This window comes from Rhinolophus sinicus, chromosome 3 (assembly GCF_057876585.1).
Source record: "Rhinolophus sinicus isolate RSI-liver-muscle chromosome 3, RSI-T2T, whole genome shotgun sequence".
Lineage (NCBI taxonomy): Eukaryota > Metazoa > Chordata > Mammalia > Chiroptera > Rhinolophidae > Rhinolophus > Rhinolophus sinicus.
In genome coordinates this window covers 116,261,695-116,289,566 of record NC_142503.1, presented here as the reverse complement: position 1 = coordinate 116,289,566, position 27,872 = coordinate 116,261,695, and the positions used below count along the sequence as shown (strand labels likewise).

At 44.3% G+C, this 27,872-nt stretch overlaps 1 protein-coding gene across 2 annotated transcripts; it reads left to right on the top strand.

Moving 5' to 3' along the window:
* The first annotated feature begins 13 nt into the window (after positions 1-13).
* Positions 14-27,580, top strand: LOC109456727 (uncharacterized). Of its 2 annotated transcripts, none has more exons than XM_019749164.3 (2): positions 14-748; positions 21,945-27,580. In XM_019749164.3, exon 2 carries the CDS (start codon positions 21,960-21,962, stop codon positions 22,944-22,946), a length of 987 nt encoding a protein of 328 aa, XP_019604723.2. In that variant the 5' UTR covers positions 14-748; positions 21,945-21,959; the 3' UTR covers positions 22,947-27,580. The 2 variants fall into 2 exon arrangements, with proteins under 2 accessions (XP_019604723.2, XP_019604722.2); XM_019749163.3 differs by lacking the exon at positions 14-748 and adding an exon at positions 12,835-12,983.
* Positions 27,581-27,872: the final 292 nt, after the last annotated feature.

The following is a 27,872-nucleotide window of genomic DNA, read 5'->3' as shown; positions in this document are numbered from 1 at the left end:
TCGCTCGAGTGCCCACCTCCTCGTCCTCTCCCCATTTGTCCGCCGCACAAAGACGCTCGCACCTACAAAGCCCGAGGTGCACCTGCGAGGCGGCCGCCAGCCAGTCCAGCCGCCGCGCCTCCCGCCCAGCGGCGCCGCCGTCGCGCGCGCGCCCCCTGCGCCCCTCCCGCCAAACCCCCTCCCCCAAACCCGGCCCTCACTTTGTTTGCAAAGCAGCGTAATTGGTTTAAGCCCGGAGGCTGGGGAAGAGGGAAATGGGGTGGGGGTGGGGTGTAACCCCCTTTGGAGGAGGAAAAAAGAAAAATAGGCGGGGCCGGGCGGGCTAGCGAGGGTTCTTGGTGGGAACCCCGCAGCGGGAGAAGGGCTGGGGCCGTGGCGTTGAAGCCCAGGTTCGCGGGGCCGTGCCGGCTAAAAGACCCCAGGGTTCCTTCCCAGGCGGTCCTACAGCCTTTTGGAGACCTGGGCAGCGGCCACGTCCCGCGCCCCTCCTGCTCTTCTGCTGGCTTCCAGCCCCCACCCTCCTGATTCCTGACCTAAAGTTCAAACCCGGGAGAGGGACGAATACAGACTCCCTCCCCGCCCCCCCCCCACACCCTTCAGGCTTGAAAGGAAAAAGTCCCACTTTTGCCCCGTCACTAGAAACTCGGCCATCCGAGTCAGCCAAGCCGAGTGACGTTAGACCGATCCGGGCTCCTGGCTAGCAGAATGGAGACGCTGCCACGAAACCCATACCTGCGGCTTAGAGCAGGTGAGTCACAGCACCGTTTTATATCTTTATGACATAACTTTTTTTTTTCCGCTTCGGTCCGCTCTACTACCCTTGTCATCTGTAGCAATCATAAAGAGGAAGAAACTGAGAACAGATGTCTGTGTGATAGGGCAGGCGGACCTGAGTCGGGCCGTCCTCCCTGTGCCCAGCTCCTCCTCCTGCCCCCCTTCCGCAGTCTCAGGGACTGAGCTGGAGGCGACCGTCTGGTTTCTGATAGGGAAAGGTCAGGGGGAGGGACATCTCCCTAATTGCGCGCGTTAGCTGGGAGAGCCTCGGGCGCGGGCGCGGGCGCGGGAAGGCAACTGCTGGGCTAGGTAGGTGTTAGGCCGAAGTCAGAGGTGGTTTGCGGAGGTGCCTGGTCCCATCTCTGGCCTGGAGGGGCCAGGCTAGGACCCTAGATGCTTGCTTGGCTCCTAATCGCCCTGGACTTCGGTGGGAAGTTCCTCGGCTCCCCTCCCCCAGGCAAAGTCTCTTGGCTCTCTTGAGGCCCTCGGTGGTGGATTGCCCACAAGTCCTGGTACCAGCTAAAGTCAATGGGTGATAGGCACTGAGTTGGTGATAGGTTGTGCTATGGTGCACGTGTGAGTTTCTGAGAATGTGTGTGTTTTTGACTGTGACCGTGTGTGTTGTATGTACCCTCTGTGGAACCACTGGGTTTCTTTAAGTAGCAAAAGAGTAAAATCTTTCTAAAATAAGAATCTGCAAAAAATATTTTTTGTTTGGCAAAATTTTAAAAATGTTATTAATCTCATTTTGAGAAATGTGTTTTAACTTGTCTTCCAGATACCCCCCACCCCCCCACCCCACCCTGCTTTGTTCTTTTAAACCTTTCTTCCTTGAAATCTGGCAACAGAATCACGTTAAATCCTTGAACCAAACAAATCTCCTACATCAGCAGGGGAGCAGGAGAGGGTGAAGATGTGCAGTTAAGGAAATAAAAAAGATAAAAGCATTGGATTACAATTCTTTTTTTTAAACAAAAAAATAGGGGAGGGGAGAGAAACTTCACATTGTAAAGAAAGAAATGAGTGAAATTAAATCCACCTGGAAATCAGCAGAGCAGGAGCCCTCCCCAACTGCAGCCTGCCCCTGTGACTGCAAGTCAGTTCCATCAGGTTGTGTAAATGTATCTGCAAATGTGTGGGTCTGCACATATTTCTCAGGGCGACAGTCAGAAACTAATTCTTTTGTGCAAAGTTCCCATCAGCAACAGGACCTTAGTTCCATTTGTAAAGTACACGGATGCTTAGCGTCCTGGGCCTGATCCGGGGGGACTTTCAGTGGTAATGAGCTTCCTTGTTCCTTTCCGCGGTGATACTCCAACGCCCTCTTGGCTCTTCAACAACCTCGAGCATGACTACGGTATTTTTTCTGGGTCGTAACAACTTAGTAATAGCTTTTATAGTGCATAAAAAGCAGGTGCTTTAAAGGGCGGGGGACGCTGTCACCTTAAAAGGGGGTCAATTAAAAAAATATTTTTCCTCTTTTAGCCCACTTCCCAAACCTACTAGGCCTCATCTTAAAAAACAAAAACAAAAACGTCAACTTAAAAAAAAGTGTCCCCTGTTCATAGCGGGATGGCCAAAGCGAAGTTTTTCCAGCGCTTCTTTAAAGCCCAAGCCTGGTGGTGAGGAGAGGACTCTGCCAGCTTTTGAGCCTTGATACAGCTTAGGGGTTCCCAGGTCCGCCAACCGAGAAATTCCCGCGATCACAGCGCCTCCTGTCGTGGGGTGGGAAGGTTGAATTCGCGCGCTGGCGTGTCCAGTGAGCACCGCCTGGGGAGACTGGAATCCCGCACGCCTCCCTCAACCAGAGATTTGGGTCCCTTAGAGCAGACTGCTCTAGGCCAAGAAGAAGGGAAGGTAGCAGCTCGGTTAACTCCCAGCCTCTCTCCATATCAGTGGCGGTATTCTAAGACACCTAACAAATTTAGAAGGTGAAGTTCTAGTGTACCCAGATGCCAGCCAGTCATTTTCCCGAGATTTAAAAGTGAATCTTCAGGGCCGTTGCTGGATCTCCGATTTGGTAAATAAACAACAAACAAAAAGCAAAGCTGCTGTTCCCGGTTGCTGGTCAGTAAGCAACCAGGTGACATGTCTGGCTACTGCAGCCTGCTTATTTCCAAACTCTTCTCCCAAACGGGCCGTCTTTACCCTTTGCAGAAGACTGTACTGCGCTTTCCGGGGAACTAGACCTGTTTTCAGCCTCAGGGAGGCTGGGTGGATTCGAGGCAGGGAAGCCACGAGGGCAGCCACGTGGCAGGTCCAGGAGAGTCCCAGGCCAAACTCGCCTGGGCTAGGACGGGTCTGCGCGAGCCTGGGGCGGCCCAGGTAGCGGAGAAGTCACGATCTTCAGGCAGGGGAAGCTGGGACGGTGAAGACCGTGGGGTGCGCGGGTACTCCTTGGTGGCGGAGGGCGGAGGAAGCGGCTCCGCCCTTCCCGGAAGCTGCGCCTTCTACGCCCCTGGGGTCCGCTCCTTGCACAGTCCCGCAGTGGGCGCGGGCGGCACACGGTCCACCGGTCAAACTCGGCCACCTTCGCTTCCCTTTCCCGGCATTACCTGGCTGGGAGCCCCCTCACAGATCTGCACTGGGGCTGGGAGAAGCAGAAGGTGATAACGGCCAGAGAAGGAGGAAAGGCTGTGAGCTCGCGTGTCGGGCTCAGCCTGCTGCCTGGGGCGGCGCCGTGGTCCTTCCAGTTTAGCTGGCCCACGGGATGGGCAGAAAGCAGGACCTGGGGTGGCGGGGCTCTGCCGTGTCCCCTGGAGCCTTACAAGGACTTCCTGCTTGGGTTCTTCCTAGTCTGTCCCCTTTCCCTGCCAGCCCTTTCACCCCATCCCTCCCCCGGACGGGGCTGTCAGGCCTCCGCCACCGTGGGCCCAGCCGCTCGGTGCAGCGTAGTCCGAGCTCTTCCATAGGCCCCCACCCGCGACCCAGTTAAGAAGCTTAAATCCTCCGCCTGCGGGGAGAATTAGACGTAATGAAACTAAGACCTGTTGTCTTTCACGCTGTTCAAAGCCGACCCAGACTGCGACCGGGGGTCAGTTTAGGATTGAGGAAGGCCTGGGCCGCTAAAAGCGACTGTCTGCCCTTGTGTGTGCCTGGCCTTCGCGAACCGAGGTGTGTGCGGGAGCTGGGAAAGGAGCCCCGGCGCCGCGAGAAAACAGACCCCAGCGCCTGCCTTCAGCCTTCTGCCTCCAACCGCGGGAGGCGCGGCGAACCAGGCCTTCGGGGCGCATAGCCTTCCAGACCAGGATGAGGGGCAGGGGGTCAGGAGAGGAGAAGCACGGAGCTCCTGTAGCTTCGCAGCCTCTCTTTTCTTTTCTTTTATTCCTCAGATTTTCCTTTCCCTGGACCTTCCTTCCATCATTAAATCATTAATTAAAAAACTAATTCATAGGTCACAAAGCGTCCGACTCTCAGTAGGTAGGGGCCCTGGGACCACCTTAACCGGTCCTGACTGGCGGTTCTATGTGGAGAAGTTCCTGGCCTCACCTCCTGCCGGTGTGTGCGTGTGTGGACCAACACATATACACATATAGGGCTTTCACTTTACTGGAAAATATTGGATGTAACACTTTCATCCCAACACTTTACCTCTGGGTTTGTCCCTTTCTCGACTGCTCCTGGAGCCGCCGCCGGATTTCTGAACTGCGTGGTGCGCGAGCCTAGGTCTCCCGCAACCGGATGTCAGAGCCGGAGCTGCTCCCCACCCGGCCTCACCCGCGGGGAACAAAACCGTCCTTCTGGCCGTGAGCGAGCTTCACCTTGCCAAAATCAACTTGCATTTTCATGTATTCAAATGAGAAAGATTGGGAAGGGAGACTTACCCTCCTGGGCAATCACTTACTCCTTGGAAGGACGGAGTAAGTGTTCCATGGTTCCCCGCAGAGAACCGGAACCTCTCTCCCTCGAGGCCCAGGTAGTGGACATGGCACCCCTGTCCAGGCTTGGGTCCTTGTAGCAGTTGCGTGTCTCCAGGTAGCTGTGTTCCCCAAGTAACCGACTGCTTTATTCACAGCGGTCAGCGCCAGCTCCAGGAAGTAACGGGCCCCTGGCTAGTCTCTTTTCGCCCCTGCGAGCCCCTGGAGCCCTATCTCTGCTCAGTGGTGTCCACACGTTCCTCTGGCTACTGGCAAACAGCTGATGCTGGGGTCCTAGGGGAGAGAATGGAAATGCACGCTTCAGACACAGAGTTGGAAATTTAGAGGAAAGAACACGTGACATATTTTAGGTCTGAAAGCAGAAAGGCACTAGAGTGGCTGAGGCCCTACTGTGTGCCACAGACTGGGCGGGCGCTTTGAGATCCCTGTGTTTCCTCCACCTGCTGCTCCGGGTGTGCAAGAGTTGGGAGGCTGGAAGCCTGCGAGAGGGTGGGTCAGAACCTTGACTCCTCCCCACGCAGAAGTTGTCGCTAATGGGAAGCTGTGATGGACACCGAGGGCGCCAGAAAACTCAACGAATGTCATCTCTTGCCTCGAGGTTGCCAGCTTAAACCTAAATCGTTCCTGAACTGCGGACTAGTACTTAGCTTCTCAGTTCCTGACACCCCCCTTCCAATTCAACCCCACCCCCAATAGGCCCAGGAGCTTTCCCACGGCCCTTCAGTTGGCCCTGGTGGTTTAAGTTTGGCTATTCAAATGTGATTACCGTCACATTTACATAGTTCTATTTAACAGAGCTTTTGTAACAATCATATAAATCATATCCTACACACGGAAAAAAAGGTACAAATGCATTCTAGCCAGGCTTTTTTTCATTATATTGGCTTCCTGATTTCTCCCCTAATTTGAAAATTGTGCTTTGGACTGACAAAAAGACTAATTTATTGGCATGGCTAGAGGGAGGTTACATTCATTATTTAAAATTAAAATTTGATTGGAAAACACTGTTGAGAGGCTGCTTCTGGGACTTCCAGCAGCTATCCCCGAGTTAATATCGGAAGAAAGTTTTGTTTTAAAAACGTTGCATCTGTTTGAAGTTGTTTGATTTGTCTTGTCCCATGGGCCACAAAACTAAACCAGTACCTAGCTCACTTTGTGGTGAGTTTGCTTCTAAACGGAGATACTAGGAAGAAGCTTCCTTGGCAGCATTCCCTTTTGCTGGGATATTAGCAAGATTTGAGGGAACTTTGACCCCTTTCTGAATGCAGCCGTCCTGGTTTCCTACTATAAATGAATCAAAGTAAGGACTGCAGCTGCCCGCGTTGGGCAGTACCTGAGGTGGTAAGTTCAGCGTTCAGCGCAGCCGCCCTGGATCTGTGGTGAGGACTTTGCCGTCTTCCCACACCAACCGAGCTCTTCCTTTTTTAGGTTCATACCTTGCTCTAGATTCCTGCCAGGCTCTTATCACTCTCCTAAGGCAAATTCCATTTGTGTCTTTTTCTTTTTCTTTTTCTTTCGTCTTTCCCACTGGACTAGAAGCTCCCTGAGGGCGGGGACCACAGTAGTCCCCGATGCCAGAGCACAACCTGGAGCATAATAGACTTTCAGTAAAGATTTGTTGACTCAATGAACTAACTGCCCCAATCCAGAGACTAACCAGGACGGTGTGTCAGGTGGGAAAGGGTGCTGGAGTCTAGAAACCTTATCCACTCACTCCAGAGTCTCCAAGTGAGCGTACCCCAGGGGGACGCCTCAGCCCAGGGAGCTTGTGGAATGAATAGACGGACAGACACATGAACAAATGGACGGACAGATACTTTGGTAGAATGGGCAGGGTCTCAGAGCCTTGCCATCCCGGGGCTTCCAGGCCCACTGGGCATGGCTCTTCCCCTGGCATCCATGGTTGATTTTAACCAAAATCATCGGAGTGACATGATCAAATCGGAAACGTCCCCACCGCACCGGTATCTGGACTTGGCAGAATCAGCAGCGAGGCTTGCCCATCTAGGGCCGTCAACGCGAGGCTCAAGGCAAACATTCCACTTTTCCCGGCTGTGAAAACGCAGAAGCCGCGCCTTTCAATACTAGATAATTGATTAAAAGTTAAAGAACCCCATGAACTTTCCATCAAATAAAATGTTTCACTCGGTGCTGTAAAGGAAACGTCCGTGTTTAAAGAATATGTTTAAATTGGCAAACAAATGAAGCCGAGCCCACGCAGTGAGAAGGAAAAGCCTCGTAGCAGAGCTTTGTTAGCCTGGGGTTGTGCTCCCGGGCTTCCAACGCCGAGGCTGCTTGCTGCTTCCCACCCTGAAGCTGGGGAGTGGGAGGCGCCTGGGGCGCAGGGCGCAGGGCGCTGGCTGGGCCGGGTTTGCGCAGTCACACTCATTGATATAATTGTCCCGGGTGCCGGGTTCTCAGCGCGCTGTGGCTGTGGCAGCGCGCTCGTAATGATCAGGCGTTTACCTGTACCACCTTCCTGTCTCTAGTATCCAAAACATTTTATTCCACATGTCTTCTCTGTGTGGTGTGATGATTTTTGTAAAGGACTACCAAACCTCTGAGAATCTGCCTTGTGTCACTAGGTATTAACTGGACATCCCTCATGTCAGCTTATGCTCCTGAAGTTTTATTTGCCATGAAAGCGTGCCTGGGAATCCTTGAGAGAGGAAGCAGGTCTGCCTCCTTCTCTTCTGGGCTGTTGTCACTTGGGAAGCCACCTGGAAGCATGGTCCCCCAGCTGCATCTGGTGTCCTCGATGTCCTGGCTCCCTTCCCCCCCACTCTCACCCGGCAGTGTGGGGCTCAGCCATGGTTCCCACGGCTCAGGATCTGTGCGGCAAGCTCCCTACTTTCAGACCACGCATTCTTCCGTGGCAGCCCCCCACTCTAAACCAGGTTACCATGGTCCTGGAGAGGGGATTGAACCTTGGGTGGAGCTGGACCTGCCTTAGAGACTTAGGGTCCTACCAGATCTGGTGTAGGTTTGTTTTCTTTCAAATGCTTTCAGTGATGCAGTCAGGGGGGATCCCACTCTCCTCACCCCAATGGCCTCCTCCAGCCAAATACCTTCCATTGTGAAGTGTTGGTCTCCTCTGACCTCCTTGTGACCCTCCCCTCACACCCCACCAAAAGAAGTGGTTTCAATAAATAAAGCACAGTGCTCGGGTTGAAGGTCAGTTTACACTGGGGCAGAAGCTTCTAAAACTCCTGCAGGTGCTGGAATGAGAATAAACCAGGCAAAGTCCCCAGAGATGGGAGAGGGAGGGAGCCCAGACTAGAGAGAATTGAAGGAGATGTCGTCAGGGTGTCAGAGGGCTGGGGGGCATGTCAGGAGCTTGGCCACAGTCCAACTGACCTGGAATTTCCTGGGTAACCTGGAAAGATACTTCGGGCCACCGTTTCCTTCTTTTCCAAGGAGGAACTTGGACTTGATGCCGGGTTCCAGAAGTTGACAGTTATAGGAACAAAGCCTGTAGTAGCTGGCACAACAGGGCCTGATGACCCCGCCCTGGGGAACCAGGACCTGTGCGAACCTAGGAAGGGAACCGTATTGGTGATGGGGCGAGGTGGTGGCTCAGCTTCCCGGCGTGGCAAAGCATCTCTCCACGAGGGTCCGAAGACTCTGGGAGGACAGGTGCCACAAGGAAGAGTTTCCTCCCTTTTGCTCTAGTTTTACAGTCTATGTTTCATGGTAAATTTTGGGCAAAAGCCGTTTCCCTTTTTCACTTCCCAGCATCTCCAAAGACAGCACACAGCAGGAGAGAGAACAGCCTGTCTTCCAATTTCCAAGCTCAGGCAAAGCCTCCTTAAGTGGGAGGTGGTACAGCGCTCCGCACGGCCCCCCCCCTCCCCCGCACAGGGCTGGAGTCGCTGAGGCTGAGGGTCTGAGACTCCGTTTCTCTCATTACACACGCTCCAACCTGGCTTGTTCATGCAACTGGCAAGGACACTAGGGATTATGTTTAAGAGCATAGGATTTGGAATCGGATCTGGGTTCCAATCTGTACTCTGTAGAAGACTTCTCTGTCTGAGTCTCTTTTCTCAGTTGTAAAATAGGTATATTAGTACCTATGTCACACCAGTTGGGTGCAGAGTAAGTGCACTAAATGGTAACAAGAATAAAGAGCCTTCCCAGAACTCTGGGAGCCTGGGCAGTCTAGGAGCCTGGAACACATTTGTGGCAGGTACTGGACCTCATTCCCCCCCTCCATGCGCGCTTTTACAGGTCTTTTGCAGGTGGTCACCAGCCTGGCTCCCTGGACATTGCAGTCCCTCCTGGCCACAGTCAGTGAGGAAGAGGGAGCTCCCATGTGGGGAATCGGCTATGGTGACTCGCCAGCCTGCTATTTGCATCCATCATGACCCTGCCTAGAATCCTCTCCCACTATCCCCAACCCATGGAGTCTACGATTGAAAAAGGAAAGCACCACCTGAAGAGGATGCAGAGACTGCATCACGCACATGTTAAGGACCTTCTGGGGGAGGAGGCTCAAGGCTGCAATAGATGAGAGACCCCACACCTCCTGCTGGGTAAGCCCCACAGACCTGCTCAGGGCAGCAAGACACATTGTCCTCCCCCCACCCTTCAGTGAGAGGAGGGAGGTCTGGCTTCAGGAGCCTGTGTGTGTGTGTGTGTGTGTGTGTGTGTGTGTGTGTGTGTGTGTGAGTGTGTGTGTGTGTGTGAGTGTGTGTGTGTGTGTGTGTGTGTGTGTGTGTCTCCCCAGAGACCCCAAAATGGTCTCCTGGGCCCAGGCACACTAGGTGGACCTGCACCATCGCCCTGGCTATGGTGACCTCAGGCAAGATCTGGGGCATGGATTCAGGAAGCATCCCTGTGGGAGAGGTGAAAGCAGTACATCTGGGCTTCCAGGAGACCATTCCACTCCCAGCATTTGAACTTGGGGAGCGCTGAGATGAGAAAGCAGGATCCCTGGGTCACCTAGTCACTTTCTCCTTTCTCCCTCAGACCCCCTTCTCCACTTCTCCCTTCTCATAGACGGAACCACTTAGGACTCATTTGGAGAAGTATCACTTAAAACATTTTCTAAAATCCTCAAAAGCCAAGATGTTATTACTGCAAAGAAGATTTAGTTGCTGTCTTTTAGAATTATTTGGTATAGATTCCCTAAAAAAAGTTTCTAAGTCCATCTGAAATGAAGCAAGCATGCTGGGCTTATGGTGGATCCTTTAAATATTAAAGACCCTAAATATTACCTTGCATGTATGAGAAAGCTTAGTGAGGTGCCAAGGCTTAATTAAGACAAACAATATAGTACATGAAAAGACTAAACCACAAAAGGGGTTCGCCAGATACAGCTCCATCTGCTGAGGTGAAGATTCATGAGTTGACTAACCCCTCCTACTGAGGAGGCTTGGAAGAGATGGAGTTTTGGAAGAACTGGAGTTTTGGGGTGAATCTCTGGGCTCACATGAACAAGGACCCACACATTTCAAGCAGGGTTGGGATGGGCTAAAAAGGTTCTGTGTACAAGGCTCTGATAAGTTTTCGAATTCTGCTTCACTTAGTAATCAGAACTAGAAAGATAAAATATTTCCATCCCTGGAGAACAAAAAAACAACATAGCTTCAAAGCTTGCTGTTTTCCCTTGGATTGATTGGCGTTGGGGGAGGTGCATTTGGGGAAAGTGGGCTGATACATAGGAGTCTCAGGCAGCAAGTGATCTCTGGCTAAATGCAGCTTCTGTTTTTACAGCTTACTTAGGAGAGCTGTTAGTTTTTCTAAGGATAAACCCGGCATTGGTTCTCTAAGCTCAATGTTTAGGCTACAAAGCACATCTAACGGTCTTACAAGTCTACCTTTAGAAAAGGAATGGTTCTGACCTCAAACTCAGCAAAGTCTCTGGTGTGTTACCATACTTGGGGAACACTAAGCAAAGCCCTTTCAAAGTGTAAAGTGTAACTGGAATGCTAAATACCAGCCACTACCTCCAAGAAAAATAAATCCTTAATTCTCAGGTATACCTACTTTGGACCAGGCAATTTAGTGTTATTTGTGTCTTGTCTTTTCAAATGGGTAGTTTTACTAACACAGTTTTCTTTCTGCTCAGTGCTTGCTATTTTTATCTTACTTAAAACTCCTGAGATCAGGCCTGGGCGCCAGACTTCTGAGGCACCCCAGGGAAGGGTGATGGCTGACTTCTCAGAGGTCCATTCCTGAAATCCATAAACTCAGATGCTAGAATCACATCAGAGTTTAGGGGCCCGGAGGGAAGTCTGGCATATGTTAGGTCACTATGGGGAAAGTAGGGTGAGCAGGTTGGGGAAAAGCAATGCCAGGGGAGGAACTTAAAGCAGGGAATCTGTCTCAGTACATTAGTTTCTGCAGATTGAAGCAGTACAGGAAATTGAGGAGTGAACTTTGTTGGTTAGTCTCTGTTATTCTCCTGAGCTCCTTCCTCTGCCCTATTCTCTGCCTCAGAGGCCAATTTCTATGGGCCTAGTTTTCCTTGCCTTTGGATGGCCACCTGGGTTTGGCCAGTAGGGCAATGGTGCAGGAATGGAAGCCACCAGAAGGACAGAACAGTAGGAGTACTTATTCCTCCTGCTTTCTCCCCGCATCACTGTGGCTCTGTCCATTCATGCCTCTCTGAATCTATAGCTCCAGTCAGATGGCCTGGCCCCTCTTCCCTGCTTCAGCTCTTACCAGACTCTGCTAACACCTCCTTTTTCACTTTTGCCCCCCCTTCAGACCAAGGGTGGTACTACCACCCTGTTGTTGCTAGACCTTGAATGTTAGCTCCCTTTAGCCTGACCCATACCCATGTAAATAGTTCTCTCATTACTCTCTGTCCAGCCTCCACTTTGAGCATAGCATCGGTTTCCTGAGGGGAACTGATGAGGAGAGGAATGAAGATTCATGGAAGTGAAATACGATGTCTTCAATTCTTTCCAGTGTCATCCTCATACTGTAACTCATGGAAAGGCTCTACTCCTTCCCTGTCACCATCTTGGCGTGCAACTGTAAAGGCTCCACGGTTTCTGTGGTGGCTGCTTTCTTCAGGCAACACTTGCCTTGAGGTCCAACAGGGGAGTCAACTCTGAGTATAGTTGCTTTAATTTCACCTCTTTAACTTGCTAATTTGCATTTGATATCATTGTTGAAGTACTTGATGTCAAAACCACATATCCTGTTTCCCGGAAAATAAGACCTAGCCGGACCATCAGCACTAATGCGTCTTTTGGAGCAAAAATTAATATAAGACCCGGTATTATGTTATATTATATTGTATTATATTATACCTGGTCTTCTATTAATTTTTCCTCCAAAAGACGCATTAGAGCTGATGGTCCGGCTAGGTCTTATTTTCCGGGAAACACAGTAATATGTACTCCCTTGTGTCTGGCTTCTTAACTCAACATTACATTTGTGAACGATTCATCTACATTGTTACTCACAGATGAAGTTTGCTCATTTCCTTCATGCATAGAATTGCGTTTTATGACTATACCACAATCATTTATGCATCCTACTTTTGATGGGCATTTGGGTTGTTTCCAATTTTTATCTATTGTGAGTGAAACTGCTATGAATATGGGTGTACATGTTTTTTGGTGCATACGTGCATGTATTTCTATTGGGAGTGGAATTGCTGGATCATAAAGTATGTGCATAGTCAACTTTGCTTCTTATAACCCTTCTTATCTTAGACATCAGAAACTCTGAATATGGTGAACCCCCTATTTTAATAGGAACTCCCCTGAATCTCATGCCTTTGATTTCAAGATTCTCTTTACTGAGTTGGGCTCCAGGTGCAGAGCATGGAAAATACGTCCTGAAATGTACTCTTAACTGGCACATAGTGCAGACATATAGTTGTTTTTTTAAGAAAAGTTTTAAATCTCGTGGTCCAGCCTTATTCATTTAAATGTAGGAAACAACAAGAGTGCCAAGAAAGCAGTTGGTTAAAATGGGCAAAATCAGCGGATCAAGATTTCAGTCCAGGTGTCCTTGGAACCAGCGTCTTCACCCCCGGGACTCCGACTCCGAGGCCGCGCTGAAGCTGGTTCCTCCAGCCAGAAACGCGCGGGGTGGGCGCCCACGGCGCGGAGGGATCTGCGGGGAAGGGCAGGGCGCGGAGGGGAGGAGCAGTGCGGCTTGTTGCTGGGGCGACAGAGCGCGCTCTTCCTTCCAGTTGAGCAGTAGGAGCCCAGCAGGCGGTTCTGCCCCCGAAAGGCCGGTTGGAGCCGGCGGGCGGCAGCGGTGCTAACCTCCACGCCACGTGGCTGGGAGCAGAGGCGTCGCCGGAGGCGGGGTAAAGGAAGACGCGGACTGGTGCGCGGGTGACTTCGTATGGCAGGCTGTGGGAAGGTGAGGCTGCGGTATTTGGGCGGAGCAATGGCCCCTGTTTCGCTTCTCTAAATCCACTCTAATCCTCGCGGAAATCAGGGCGGGAAATGGGTTTGGGGTTGGAGAAGGGGCTGGGCTGTTGTCGAGGTTGGTCCCGGAGAGCACGAGTTGAGGAGGAACTGGGAGCAGTGAAAACCTAGTGATAAGGAAAAATAGGTAGATGTGACAGCGGGCTGTGGGGAAAGGAAAAGGGGTTTGGAAGGCAAAAGAAGAGTAGGAATCAGAGGGGCTGTGGGGAGGGTGAAAGGTCACAGTGGAGAGAATTTAATTTCCAACTCCCTGACTTTTTCTGGTATTCTTTGAAAGGCACAGGTTGTTTTAGGCAAACCTTAAACATCATTAGGTGAACCCCTTCCCCCACTGAGGTCAATGTGTCTAATTTCAAAATTGGGAACTGTTTTCTTGAGTATGGCCCTAAAACTCTGGTGTGTAGTGGGACACTAAGCTCAATGCAAGAAGTATTTGAATAGCATTGAAGGCTACAGATCTCCGATGAAACTATTGCAGACTACCACTGCAGGAGTTTAAAGGCGTCCAATCGTTCTTTTAGTTTTAACATGCATAAAAGTTTAACAAATTGTTTTTTTTCCTATTTGCAGCTTTATAGAGGTATAAACTGCACAGAACATACGGCTTGTATCATGTGCAGGTGCACAATTTGATGAGTTTTGACAGATGTATACACAAATATCTTTGAAACAATTACTGTAAACAAGATAACAGCTTTTTCATTCCTCGGCCCATTTTGCTCTCCATCCCTGTTCTCATCCTCTTCTACTGCCCCCAGCCAACTACTGATCTGCTGTGTGACACCATAGCATAGGTATCATTTTCTAGAACTTTATATAAATGGAAGCATATTATAAATACTTTCTTGTGTCTGGCTTCCTTTACTCAGCACAATGATTTTCCAGACCTTTGTCTTGATTACTGTCGATTTATAGTAAGTTTTGAAATGGGGTAGTGTAAGTCCTCTGGCTTTTTCTTTTTAAAAATCACTTTAGCTATTTTAAGTCATTTGAATTTATGTATACATTTTAGAATCAGTTAATTTCTATAAAAAAAGCCTGTTTGAATTTTGATTGGGCTCTATTGACGTATTTACGGCGAACTGCCATATTTAACAATATGGAATCTTCCAGTTTACAAACATGGTTTGTAAAATTTTGTAGGTCGTTAATTTCTCTTAGCACTGTTTTGTAATTTTCAGTGTAGAGGATTTGGACATCATTTGTTAGATTAATTTCTAGTTACTTTATTTGGGGGGGTATTATTTTCCAATTATTGGTGCTAATATATAAAAATACAATATGTTAACATACAAATTTGTATGTTATCATATTGTGTCATACAACTTTGATAATTCACTCATTAGCACTAGTGATTGTTCAGTAGATTCATTAGGATATTTAACCTATTAGGTTGGTGCAAAAGTAATTGCGGTTTTTGCTGTTGTTTCTAACCTTTTAAACCTCAATTACTTTTGCACCAACCTAATAAAACCATGTATCTGTAAATAGGGACAGTTTTCCTTTTTTCTTGTCGACTTGCATTCCTTTTATTCATTTCCTCACCATATCGTAATGGCTAGAGTCTCCAGTACAATGTTGAATAGATATGGTAAGAGTTGAGGTATTTTGTCTATTTTTCAATTTTAGGGGGAAAGCAAACATACAATGTCAGCTGTAAGTTTTTCATAAATTCTCTTACTCAGATTGAGGATGTTCTCTCATCCAGTCATGTTCCCTATGATTGATTCATAGTTTGCCCAAAATTGTTTATTTACTTTTATCATGAATGGGTGTTGGATTTTATTAAATGATTTTCTACTATTGAAATGATCATTTTTATCCTCCTGTATTGTTAATATTGTGAATTCTATTGATTTTCAAATGTTAAATCAATTTTTCAGCCCTGGGATAAACTCTATATGATCAGGATATATTATCCTTTTTCAAATATATTTTTGGATTTGATAGGCTAATATTTTATTAAAGATTTTTGCATCTATGTTCATGCAGGATATTGGTATTTTCCTTTTTTAAAAAATGCCTTTGTTAAGTTTGGTATTAGGATTATGAAAGGCTCAGAAAATGAACTCCTTCCTCCTCCATTTTCTGAAAACATTTGTGTAAGATGGGTGTTATACCTTTGTTGAGTGTTTGAGAGAATCATCTGGGCCTGGAAATTTGTTTGTCATAAGATTTTTGGCAATGAGTAGTAAGTTTATTTAGCATCAGAATATTAAAATTTTCTGTTTTTCAGGTTAATTTTGATAAATTTCAGTTTTCAGAGATTTGCTCATTTCATCTAAATTGTTAGATTTGTTGGCATGACCTTGTTTATCATATTCTCTTATTATCCTTAACTATCTTTCAAATCTGTAGTGACAATCTCTTTTTCATTCCTATTGGTGATTTTTGTTCTCTCTCTCTTTTATTCTTGAACAGTCTAGCTAGGGTTTTAGCATATTACAAATCCCGTTTCACTGTCTTTGGTATTTGAAGGGAAGTCCTTGGTCATTTGGATTATATCCTGGACATTGTAAATGTTTTCCATATAAATAATGTGTTGTTTTCTCCATTTGCTTTCAGTATTTTATCTCTGTCTTTGGTTTCCAGCAGCTGACATGTCGTTTTCTTTGAATTTACCCTACTTGGAATGTACTGAGCTTCTTGAATCTATAAATTTATGTATTTCTCCAAATTTGGGATGTTCTCAGACATCATTCCTTCCAATATATTTTCCCACCCCATTCTCCCTTTGCCTTTCTGGATACTGGTTACACATATGTTAGAGATTTTGATACTGTCTTACAGGATTCTGACACTGTATATTTTTTTTAAGCTTTTCTTTCTCTTTTTTAAATATTGGATAATTTCTGTTGATTTAGCTTCCAGTTCACTGACATCTCCATTCTGCTAGTCAACTTTTTATTGAAAATATCGTATTTTTCAGATATAAAATTTCTATTTATTTTTATTTTTCTGTTAAGATTTTCTTTTGAGTCATCTTTAGCATATTTTCCTTTACTTCATTGAGCATAGTTAGATTAGCTGCCTTAAAGTCCTTGTTTAACAATTTAACATTTAGGTCATTTCTGGGACTGGCATCTATTTTCTTTGCCCTTGAGAATGGGTCAGATTTTCCTGGATCATTTTGTGCCTAGTATTTTTTTGTTGTATCCTGGATATAGTGAATGTTTTGTTGTGTATACTCTGGGTTCTGTTATATTCCTGTGAAGAATGTTGATATTTTTTCATGTAGCAGGCAATTCATCAGGTTAGACGTACTATAAGCTCTATCTCACTCTGTGGTTGGAGATTATGTTCAACTAAATCTCAGCAGCTCTTTAAGCCTTTGCTGTGTTGCTTTGAGTTTGTCCCACATGTGCACGTTTCAGAGGTCAGTCTAGATTTGAGTGGGGTTTAGACACAGAATTGGGGGATTACTTTTTCCGGCTCTCTCTCCTCTGGGATTTTTCTCTTACTCCGCAGTGGTGGTTGTTGCCTGGTGCTTTTCTCTGATTCTTCTGGTCAGAATGATAAAGGGCTTTCATTGAAATTTCTGTGGGTTTCTGAATAGTTTAGAAAAAATTCTTGTCTGAGCTTGAAAACAGCTTTTCTCTGTTTTCTATATCATTTTTAACCACCACATTATGGGTTACTTACTATTATTGGCACTAGTATTATTGATATTATTAGGATTAAGGTGACAAAACCAGTATTATAGAAAGTGTAGAAAAATAGGAAAAATTACTATTATCCCATTTTCTTAGCAAAATTGTAAAACGTTTGTATTTTTCCTTTTAGACTTTTTCATAAATTATAATTAGCACAAACAGATCTCATTTCTACTGGTATTTTAAAAACAAATATTATTTTCAGAATATTTTTATTTTCCTTGTAATGCTGACTGTTTTATTAGATTGGATAGAATGGTCTTTGGGCCTAGACGTTTCTTTTGGAGCTTTAGTGCTGTGCACTGGAAGCTGATGTTGGTGTGAAATTCAGGAAGTGAATTGAGGTATTTTGCCATCGATTTAAGAGAATCTAAATCTGCCCTTAATGGGCCACCGTCCCCACTGAGGTGCCCATGACCATATAGAGGAGGTCAAGACCTGGTAATCCATATAACCAGCTGGGGCTTTGGCTCCATCCCCAGTGTATTACTCTGATCATCTATTCCCAGTGTATAGCTCTGTAAACTAGGCCTAACGTATGAAGGACTCATTTCCCTGTGTGAAGTGTGAAGTGTAGCTTGGAACCAAGTCATCTGGAGGTCCGCTATATCGTGTTTCCCCAAAATAAGACCTAGCTGGACAGTCAGCATCTTTTGGAGCAAAAATTAATATAAGACCCAGTATTATATTATATTATAATTACATTACATTACATTATATTATATGTTATACCCGGTCTTACAGTAAAATAAGAGCTGGTATTATATTATATGTTAATATTATATAAAACCCGGTCTTCTATTATAGTAAAATAAGGCTGGGTCTTATATTAATTTTTTGCTCCAAAAGATGCATTAGACCTGATTGTCTGGCTAGTCTTATTTTCAAGGAAACACGGTATTTGTTTCTACTTTAGTTAGAGTCTAGAGCAGAGTTTTGGATCTTCTGTTCCAATAGGAGGAGCAGCCACACCTGCAAGGACCAGAGTGCTGCCTGTACCAGAGTCTAGAGCATTCACATAGGCAGCCATTTTTGGCCAGGGAGCTTCTTCCTTATGTCTGGCCAGACCTTGTGGGAGAGGAGAAAAGGCTGGCTCTTGACCTTTCTGACTACCTTTTTGCTCTGGCATTGAACCTCCTGCTAGAGCAAGAAGGAAAGGCAACAGAGTTCCAATAATTAGGAAAGAAGAGGAGGGTGAAGTTACTGCTCAGGTTGCAAAGGTGTCAAGCACATTCCGTCCCATTTTAGAGTGTAGGGTAAACTTAATCAACCTGGATTGTGAACAGCAGGCTTGATACCTTATGTAGATTAATACTTTGTCCTTTCGGGTTGGCTACATTATTTTTCCTTGAGTATCTCCAAGCTAGAACTAGTCTCTTTTAATAAATTGCTACCAAGAGAAAGAGAATGTTATTTTCTCATGAGATTGGATGTTTAAAAATTATTTTACATATTTGCAGTGTTCGGGGGTGGGTGGGGGCAATAAAGGCACCAAGCTTTGATGGACTGGCCCATTTACCATTGGGATACCACCTACCTTGAAAACACAAAAGTTCTTGTCAAGTTTAGAAGTTCTATTTCCTGGTTTGTTTTTTTTAACATATAAAGAGCAACTTTCCTATGAAGAACTCAAGGGAGAAGTGTTAAACAATGAACACTTGTTAAACTTCAATAGCAAACTAAGGGCTGGGAGAATTTGGGAAGGGAATACAAAGCAGGAACTAAGAAACAAAGGGGAAGTGCAGTTGGGAGAGTCAAGTCAGATTCTCATCAGGTACTAATGTGTTTCTGGTCTGTGCTCTGTTTCAGGTCCTCCCTGAAACAGTCTTTTGTAGAAAGAAATGCAGATGGTGTCACTATGAACGTATTACCACCTGTTTAAACAACAACAGCCAAAATGCTTTGAGGAGGATTACACAGCATTTTTAAATAAGGAAACTTCCTTAAGGGCTTTAGAAATCATTTCTAATGTTCATATACTATGGCCTGGAAAAGAGGCAAAGGATTATTATTTTCACTTTTTATTATGAAATATTGTTACAGATAGAAATGAATTGTCAAAGGTCCAGTCAGTGGTGCAACTTTGTAGAGAAAGAAAGCTTACCGATTCTCAGATGAGAGTTCTGTCATGTAGTAGGGTCTTGAGTTTGAGACCAGCAGTGGATATTTTGCAGATTAAAAGTAATATGACTTGTTTAGAGGCTAAATAGGATGTTTTCTTCATATTGCACATACTACATGATAAATGAAGAAATCTAATTGTAAAAATAATTCTTTTATGAGTTGATATAAAGAAATTCAACCAAGAAATATGGATAGGTGATAAGCAAAGAAATGCAAAGTAAAACAAGAATATATTTTCTACATTTAAGTCTTAAATCCATTGTATTTTGGAGCATGGCATAAAATGAAATGTAATTTCTCTTCCAAATAGTCAACCATTTACCTCAGCACAATTTACTGATAATTCTTCTTTTATCACCAGTTTAATGCTGGCTTTATAATATAAGCCATATTATTCTCAGTTCTTTTGCTTACTCAGTCTATATGTTGATTCTGCCAGCAGTTTTTCAGTTTTAATTTTCATATCTGCATAAGTTTTAATTATCTTGTTGGACAAATGCTCCCTCATTTACCTTTTTCAAAATTTTGGCTAATAAACAGTACTATTTATTATTTCAAATGAATTCAGAATTACCTTTCAAAATGCAAAATATCATATTTAGATTTTGGTTACGATGGCATTAAACCAATACAGTATTTTGTGATGATCTGATATAATTTAAAATATTTGGTCTTCTCACCAGAAGACCAAAATTTATTTTAAATAAATTTTTTTTCTTATTTAGTTATTAAAAGATTTTATTGGGGAAGGAGAACAAGACTTTATTGGGGAACAGTGTGTACTTCTAGGACTTTTTCCAAGTCAACTTGTTGTCCTTTGTTGTCCTTTGAATCTTAGTTGTTGAGGGCACTGTTCAGCTCCAGGTCCAGTTGCTGTTGTTAGTTGCAGGGGTCGCAGCCCACCATCCCTTGTGGGACTCGAGGAATTGAACTGGCAACCTTGTGGTTGAGAGCCCACTGGCCCATGTGGGAATCGAACCAGCAGCCTTTAGAGTTAGGAGCATGGAGCTCTAACCACCTGAGCCACTGGGCCGTCCCCAGTTGAGTCTTTCTTTTATATCTTTCAGTAAAATTAATAATTTTTATTCATGTGGTTTTAGCACATTTTTTGTCATGTTTATTCTTAAATACCTTTTTAGATAAACTATAAATTTTATATAATGGAATTTTACCATTATGCTTTTAAATGGATCATTTTGGTATAAAGGAAGTTACTGGTTTTTGTATAAATAGTTTTAAATTTAAATGCCTTGTAGAACTTTATTTTAATTCTAAATAGTTTTTAGTGCTTAGATTTTCTAGGGTAGATAATCATATTTGCAAATAATGATATTCCACAGGTGTTTCTGCTTTATAAGTTTATTTTCAAAGATACTTGACCTTTCTAAAACTAAAATAAATTAGTTTTTCTAATTCATTCTTTTTTACTTTTATTTTTGTTTTTTTACTCTTATTCTTGAAACTCTCCTCTTCTTGGCTTCTGTGGACCTGTATTCTCCTCATTTTCCTAACTCTCTGCTGCTCTTGCTCACCCTACTTCCCACAGGTGAGGGTCAAAGGGCCAAAGAATTGGCCCTTTTCTATTTATATTTCCTATCCTGGCTGTTGGTAGTGACTTCAGAGCTCTCAAGGTCTCCAAATCCACTTATGATCATAAATAGCTGGCCCTGCTGAATAGCAGAAGTGTTTTTCTTTTTAAATTACGATAATACACACAACATAAAATTTACCATCTTTACTATTTTTACGTGTATAGTTCAGTGAATAGCAGAAACTTTATTATGCACTTGGTTATAACCAAGACTTTATGAAGGTGATTCAAAGTTCCTATTTTATGAAGGAGCTTAAATTGCTCCCATTTATTTCTAATCATTGACCAGATCCTATCAGTTTCACCTTTTTATATCTCTGTTTTCACTCTTATTTGCCCCCCCCTCCCTTTATTCTTGTTCCCACTCAATATCACTATCCCCCAAGTACCAGATCCTATCAAGCCACTTTTCTGTTAAAAGTTGTTGAATGGTTTCTAGTGGCCCAGAGAAGTACACACACCGCGTACAAGGCCTCATGATTTTACTGCAGCCTTCCTTGTAGCTGATCACCCTCTCTCTTCACACACTGTGCTGTAACTCAGCTGATACACTGTGACACATTGAGGAAAGTGGGCTGGGTAAAGGATGGAGACACCCAGGACTAGCTGGAGAAGTAAGTGGGAAGTGCTATCCTGCCGGGATTATTTTAGGTTTTCTATGCCTATGCTTACTATGGTCTCGGTTGCCTGGAAGTAGGACATAATTACAATCTATACCCTGTTTCCCAGAAAATAAGAGCTAGCCAGACAATCAGCTCTAATGCGTCTGTTGGAGCAAAAATTAATATAAGACCCGGTCTTATTTTACCATAATATAAGACCAGATCTTATATAATATAATATAGTTTAATATAATATCACATAATATCATATAATAGCATATAATATCATCTTATAGTAAAATAAGACCTGGTATAATATAATATAATACCAGGTCTTGTATTAGTTTTTACTCCAAAAGACGCATTAGAGCTGATTGTCCGGCTAGATCTTATTTTTGGGGAAACACGGCAGAGTGGACCTCCAGATGACCCGGTATTATATATTATATTATATTATATTATATTATATTATATTATATTATATTATATTATTATATTATATTATACCCAGTCTTATAGTAAAATAAGACCGGGTCGTACATTAATTTTTGCTCTAAAGACGCATTAGAGCTGATTGTCTGGCTAGGTCTTATTTTCGGGGAAACACGCTAGAAATGTAAAATAAATCCAATAATGGTTTCAGAAACGCCCACTGTAAAATAAAAAAAAAAAAAGGTTTTGCAAAAAGCTTTTAAGGTTTTTCATGGTTCCTGTGAGAAGGTGCAATAGTTGGTTTTAAAATGACATAAGCTAATAGTACTACCTGCTCGTGCTTCAGGGAGCCCAGTGAGAGTTCTATTATAAGAAGCTTTTTGGAGCAGGAATTTTCTTTGTCAACAGAAGTTTTGTATTCTATAGATCTACCTATAGCTATCTATATCTATTTATTACCCATAAATATGAATATAATGTTTTTTCCACAGGACAAATTAGTCAAGATGTCCACGACTTCGAAGCACTTTGGACTGAAATATAAAGAAGAATTGTACATATTTAAAGAGATTGAAAAGGTTCGCCGGGAGACTAAAAAGGATTATCTCCGATTCAAGGAGAAGTTGATCTCCAAGCCAGCTGTAGATGAAGTCCCAGTCAGCGGCCTGCAGGCCCCAGGCCTGGCCCGGTCCTGGGAAAAGGGGTGCGTTTCCAGTATTGGACGCCAGAAACCATCAAGGTCCCTTTGGGCTAACGGCCCTGTGACCCCCTATGCAGCCCTCCTGCGAGAGGCGCCCCGAGACGCAGCACGTCCCCCGGGCCCGAGAGAAGGGGCCGCTCCGTGGAAGACGGGGCCGTTTCGCTTCCAGGACTTCTACTTGCGGAGCTCCGCGTTCCTCCGGTACCGGCCGCTGAAGAAGCCGCCGGTCATCGCCACCACAGCTGGCACGTCCAGACCCATGGTCCTGATGCCTGCGCCAAGGGAGAAGCCCGGAGTGCGCTGGGGCCGGAGGACTGCACAGCTCACTGGCGCTAAGCTGGTCCTCCACCCGGCCCCGGGGTACGAGTCGAAGCTGGAGCCGGCTCCGCCCGCAGGGGCCCGCAAAGTCAAAGACAGGAAGGGCGAGGAGGAGAACGTGGATACGGCCATCCGGCGGAAGAGAGTGAGGATTCGCACCCACTTCTTGCAAGAGAGCGCGGCCAGGGAGCCGCAGGAATCAGCCGGGTCATTTTCCAAAACAGACCGGGAGAGTGTCCAGCTGAGCGATCGGTGGCAGGCCGCCCCACAGTCCCCGCTGCCCGTGCGAGTCATCCCGACGTCCATAGAGGAGATCATTGCTTCGCTGCAGTCAGAGGCACAGCTGGCTTCCGACCAGACTATAAAAGAGCTCATACAGAGCATCCTTGGCCAGAGCTACGACTTTAAGATGGAAGTAGGTGAACCAGAAGGAGAGTTAGTTATACGTAGTTCTCCTGGGTACATGCAACCTTAGGATACGTACAGAAAAATATTTCAGCCCATTTGGTGTGTTTCGAGCGAGGCAAAAGCACAGGGGTGTTATTCTTTGGATTTTGAATTTGAATTTTTGAATTTTCCATGAAGGGAGGGTATCCTCTTTTCAAAGGGAAAGCAATTAATAGGTTATTTCAAAAACTGGTTCAAAGAACATTATTTGTAGACCTGACTGGTGACCTTTACTTTTAAAGTCTTTGTGATGATTTAGAATTTAAATAACAGATGTTTGATATGAAAAACAGTCTTTTTTCTGTTACAGCTCAGCATTATTAGCAGTGAATTTACATCCTAGGAAGAATAATATATTACTATTAAAAAGTTGAATATATAAGAGTTCTGTAATATTTTCAGTGAAAAATCATTCTCTTAAAATATTTTTGTAAAAATTTACTTTCTAAGTCTTCCCAGCTATGGAGACTATAAGTGATTTTTGTGTGCCATGCGCTATGGGACATAGTTTATGTGCGTTTTTGTCCCAGCAACACCCTATCAGGTGGAAACTAGTAAGAGCCCCATTTTACATAGGAGACTTTCTCAGCAACTAATACACGGCTGAGTTGGGATTCTCTCCCAGGCGGTCACACCCCAGAGACTAGACTGGAACTATGCCATGACTATGCATTTGTTGGTTTTGATGTGTCCCTCGCAGGGAGCAAAGCTAGATAGGGTCATGGTTTAAGATATTTTGCCCATGATATAGACTGTGCTCTGGTAGGGACATTCAAAACAAAAATGATAAGGGAACCTGAGTCCCACACAGAAAGTGAGGGCTGGGGTAGGGGAGAGAAAGAGAAAAAAAGAGACAGTCTTTTTTGAGAATGGCAGTGACAATGACAGTAAGAGGCAGAAGATTCTGTCACGGTTCTGGGCAGCAGCGCCAAACCTCCTGTTAGTACACAGGATAGTACTGCCACATTATATCTTTAAAGTATATAGTTTCAGCCCCAGAATACACTCTTAGCTGTGATTTAAGGAATGTGATCATAAAGCCCACTAGGGAAACAAAAACGTGTTCCCACTGTCGTCTTTGACCTAATGTTTGTCAACAGAGTAGGACAAATGTTTTCAATTAAGACCCACACTTCCTCACGATTACTGAACAAGACCAACGTGACTATGTGGGCCATTTCAAAATGGGTATTCCTAATTAGGTTTTACATGGCTCTCACAGAAGAAGGAATCATGCAGGGATGCGCACTGGAGAGGCTTAACAGGGAGAACAAAGGCCTTGGTGCCTGGCCCTGTGAGAAGCAACTCTATGGCGTAGTCAGCGTATTTGCCATGAAGAGGGGCCTGTATGAGAAAACGGCTCAGAGGTCCTGTACAGGTGGGGAAAGTTACACGTTCAGAAGAGAGTCCATTTTGAAGGGTTCAAATAGAATAGAACAGAAGAAGGGACAGTATCAAATGGAAAATGAACACCGGACCGTGAATTCTGTTCTTACTGGTATTTTTTTTCTCTTGTGTATCTTTTCTTCACACTTAAGTTACCTGACTTGTTTTATGTAGGAGAGTGGACCGAAGCAGTACAGTCAGGAGCCAGGGGCACAAGCCCTGGGTTATAAGCCTTGGCCTGCATCACATGCCTCGCTCCCATCCCTGCCCTCCATTATGCTGATTTTTAGTGCAGCCTAAATCTCATTCTTGCTTTTTACATTTCCCTTCCCCGTGCCCCAGCAATTCCAGAAGATGGAGCTTTGCGTAATTTTGGATAAAAGTGGTTTCAGAAGGTTTTATTAGGTTGAGAAAGGAACAGTGGGGAATTTGTTGAAAAGGCTGTGGCTTGGTAGGTGAGAGATAGCAAAAAACAAATGGAAGGGTAAAAGTGGTTTAAATTATGATTTAAAATGTTCTTACGATTATAAGAAGGATATTTGTTTTAAACATTTGGAGTTTCTATAAACAACATTCTCTTCAGGATAAGCAAGGAATATGGTTCTTCATTTTAGAAATGTTACCTTGGAGCCACACAGCAATCCCTGGAGGGAACGGCAAAGGATAGGGCCATCTGGGCAGAGTGTGTTGCCTCTCTTTAGAGCTTGGGTAAGGCCATGCCAGACCTAGCATTCAGAGTTCCATAAATAATTACATAGGCCAACAGGTGCACAGAATGCCTGAAGATTAAACTTAGTCATCAAATGTAGGTCAAACATGCTAACCAATAGTTTCTCAACCTTGGCCCTACTGACATTTTGGGTTGGATAATTCTTCATTGTGGGTTGGCGTCCTGTGAATTGTAGAATGTTTAGAATTATACCTGGCCTCCACCCACTAAGATGCCTGTAGCACAATCCTCTACTCCCCCCTTCTCCCCCAAAGTCATGACAATAAAGTGTCTTGCAATGTTGCCAAATGAGACCCTGGGGAGAAGGGCAAAATTGCTCTCCCCACCCCCTGACCCAGTTGAGAACCATTGACATAAACAGTATGCATACACTATAGCAGGAGCATTAGAAATGTAATAAGGGCCTACATTTGTTTTACTGAGGAGTTCAATATTATCACTCACAAAATGCCTTCTAATTATGAGACGAGTTCAGAGACTCCCTTCCAGATGTTAATTGAGGATGAAAGAGCCAGCCCATCTTGCTTCTTTCACGTGTAGTTGTTTTTGTTTTTGGTCATACAACTAAAAAAAAAAAAAGGGCTTAATATGACCTAGGTAAGAGGGGATTCATGTTTCAAGGTCTTTCATAAATAATGTATAGTTCATAAGAAAATATTGTATCATAAAACTTATTCTACTTCCACTTCAGGAACATGAAATAGCTGTACTTTTCCTTATTCCTTCTTCTAAGTACAGGTACTAACCCTGGACATTATTTGTAAGATAAACGTGAGAAGACTCCAAAAATTGGAGAAAAGGACTTGCAGTAAAGATGCTATCCCCTCTCTCCCTTTGTGTCCCTGATGGCCATGTGGGGAACAGTGTGGGGCACAGTAATGAGACACTGCTATCCCTCCCAACCAGAGTGGTGTCAGTAGAGGCCTAGTGGGAACCAGAGCTCCTAGTCCCACTGAGCAATAACAACAGGCCTTCACCCCTGGTGTCAACAGAGACCAAGTTGGGAACCTGGACTACCACGCCTGCCTCGCAGCAATGAGGCAGCTCCTGTCCTCCCCCGACTGGCCCTACTAGAGCAATGTCAGAGGATGCCAGCTAAAACAATGTTTAAAGAAGATCCAGACTCTCATAACTTAATGCCCAAAATGTTCAGGTTTTCACTTGACATACTAAGAACTAGGAACATCTTGGCTTGGAAGAAAACAGACAATAGATGCTATTGAGATGACAGCAATGTTAGAATTTTTTTGTATTAGTTTCAGGTGTACAAAACAATGCAATAGTTAGACAGTTCACCCCTCACAAAGTGATAACCCTCCCTCCCCCAATCTATTGCTCTATTGCTCCGCTGACATTGTAAATATCTGTTACAATTCCATTGACTCTATTCTCTATGCTGTACTCCATATCCCATGACTATATATATTAAATTATAGTTGACATACAATATTATTCAGCTTCAACTTTGGCTGTACAGTGCAGTGGTCAGGGATCCACACCATCCCTGAAGTGGTCTCCCTAATAAGACATGTGCTCATCTGACACCCTACAAAATCTTTACATTATTGATTATATTCCCCAAACTGGCTTTCATATCCCTGTGGCAATACTGTAGTTACCAATTTGTGTTTTCTAATCCTCTCCTCTTCTACTTCATCCCCACCTTCCCTCCCATCTAGCAACCCTCAGTTTTTCTTCTGTACAGAGATGTTAGAATTATCTGATAAAGATTTTAAACTGGCCATCAAAAAAATGCTTCAATGAGCAATTATGAGTATACTTGAAACAATGAAAAAATAGAAAATATTAGCAGAGAAATAGAAAGTCTCAGTAAAGAAATAGAAGCTATAAAGAGGAACCAAAGGAAAATTTTAAAACAGAAAAATACAATAACTGAATTAAAACTCAAAGGATGGCTCAAACAGCTGAATGGAGAGGACAGAGGAAAGAATCAGTGAAATTGAAGGTGGAGCAGTACAACGTACTTAATCTGCACAATAGAAAGACAATAGATTGAGAAAAAAAGTGAATAGAGCCTCAGGGACTTACAGGACTATAACAAAACATCTTTATGTCATTGAAATCCTAGGAGCTGAGTGAACCCCAAACCAAAGAAACCCAAAGGAATCCACACTAAAACACATAATAGTCAAACTTGGAAGTTTAAAGAAAAAGAAAACATCTTGAAAGTGGTGAAAAAGAAGCAACGTGTTACCAATAGGAGAAAACAACTTGAATGACAGTGGGTTTCTCATTAGAAACCATAGAAGCCAGAAGGAATGGGCGCAACATTTTTCAAATGATGAAAGAAAAGCACTGTCCACCTAGAATTCTATATCCAGTGAAATTGTGCTTCAGGAATGAAGAGGAAATCAAGACATCGTCAGATGAAGGAAAGCTAAGAGAATTTGTCACTAGCAGCCCTACCCTAAGAAAATGGCTAAAGGAAATTCTCTAAACAAAAAGGAAACAAATAGAAAAAAAAGGACTCATAGAATGCCAGGAAGGAAGAACACAATAAACAAAAATGATGGCTAAAAACAATAGACTTACCTTCTCCTGAGCTTTCTAAATTGTATTTGATGGTTGATGCTAAAATTGTAACACTGATATGGTTCTAAATGTATGTTGAGGAAATTTTAGACAATTATGAATAGGGGAGACCATGAACAGAGGTAAAGTTTCTATACTTTAGTTGGAAAATGCCAGTATCAGTATACTGTGTGATAAGTTATGTATATATAATTTAATACCTAGAGCAATGAATAAATAAGCTATACAAAGAGAGTCACTCAAAAAACATGATAGGTAAAACAGAACTTTAAAAACTTTTAAGTA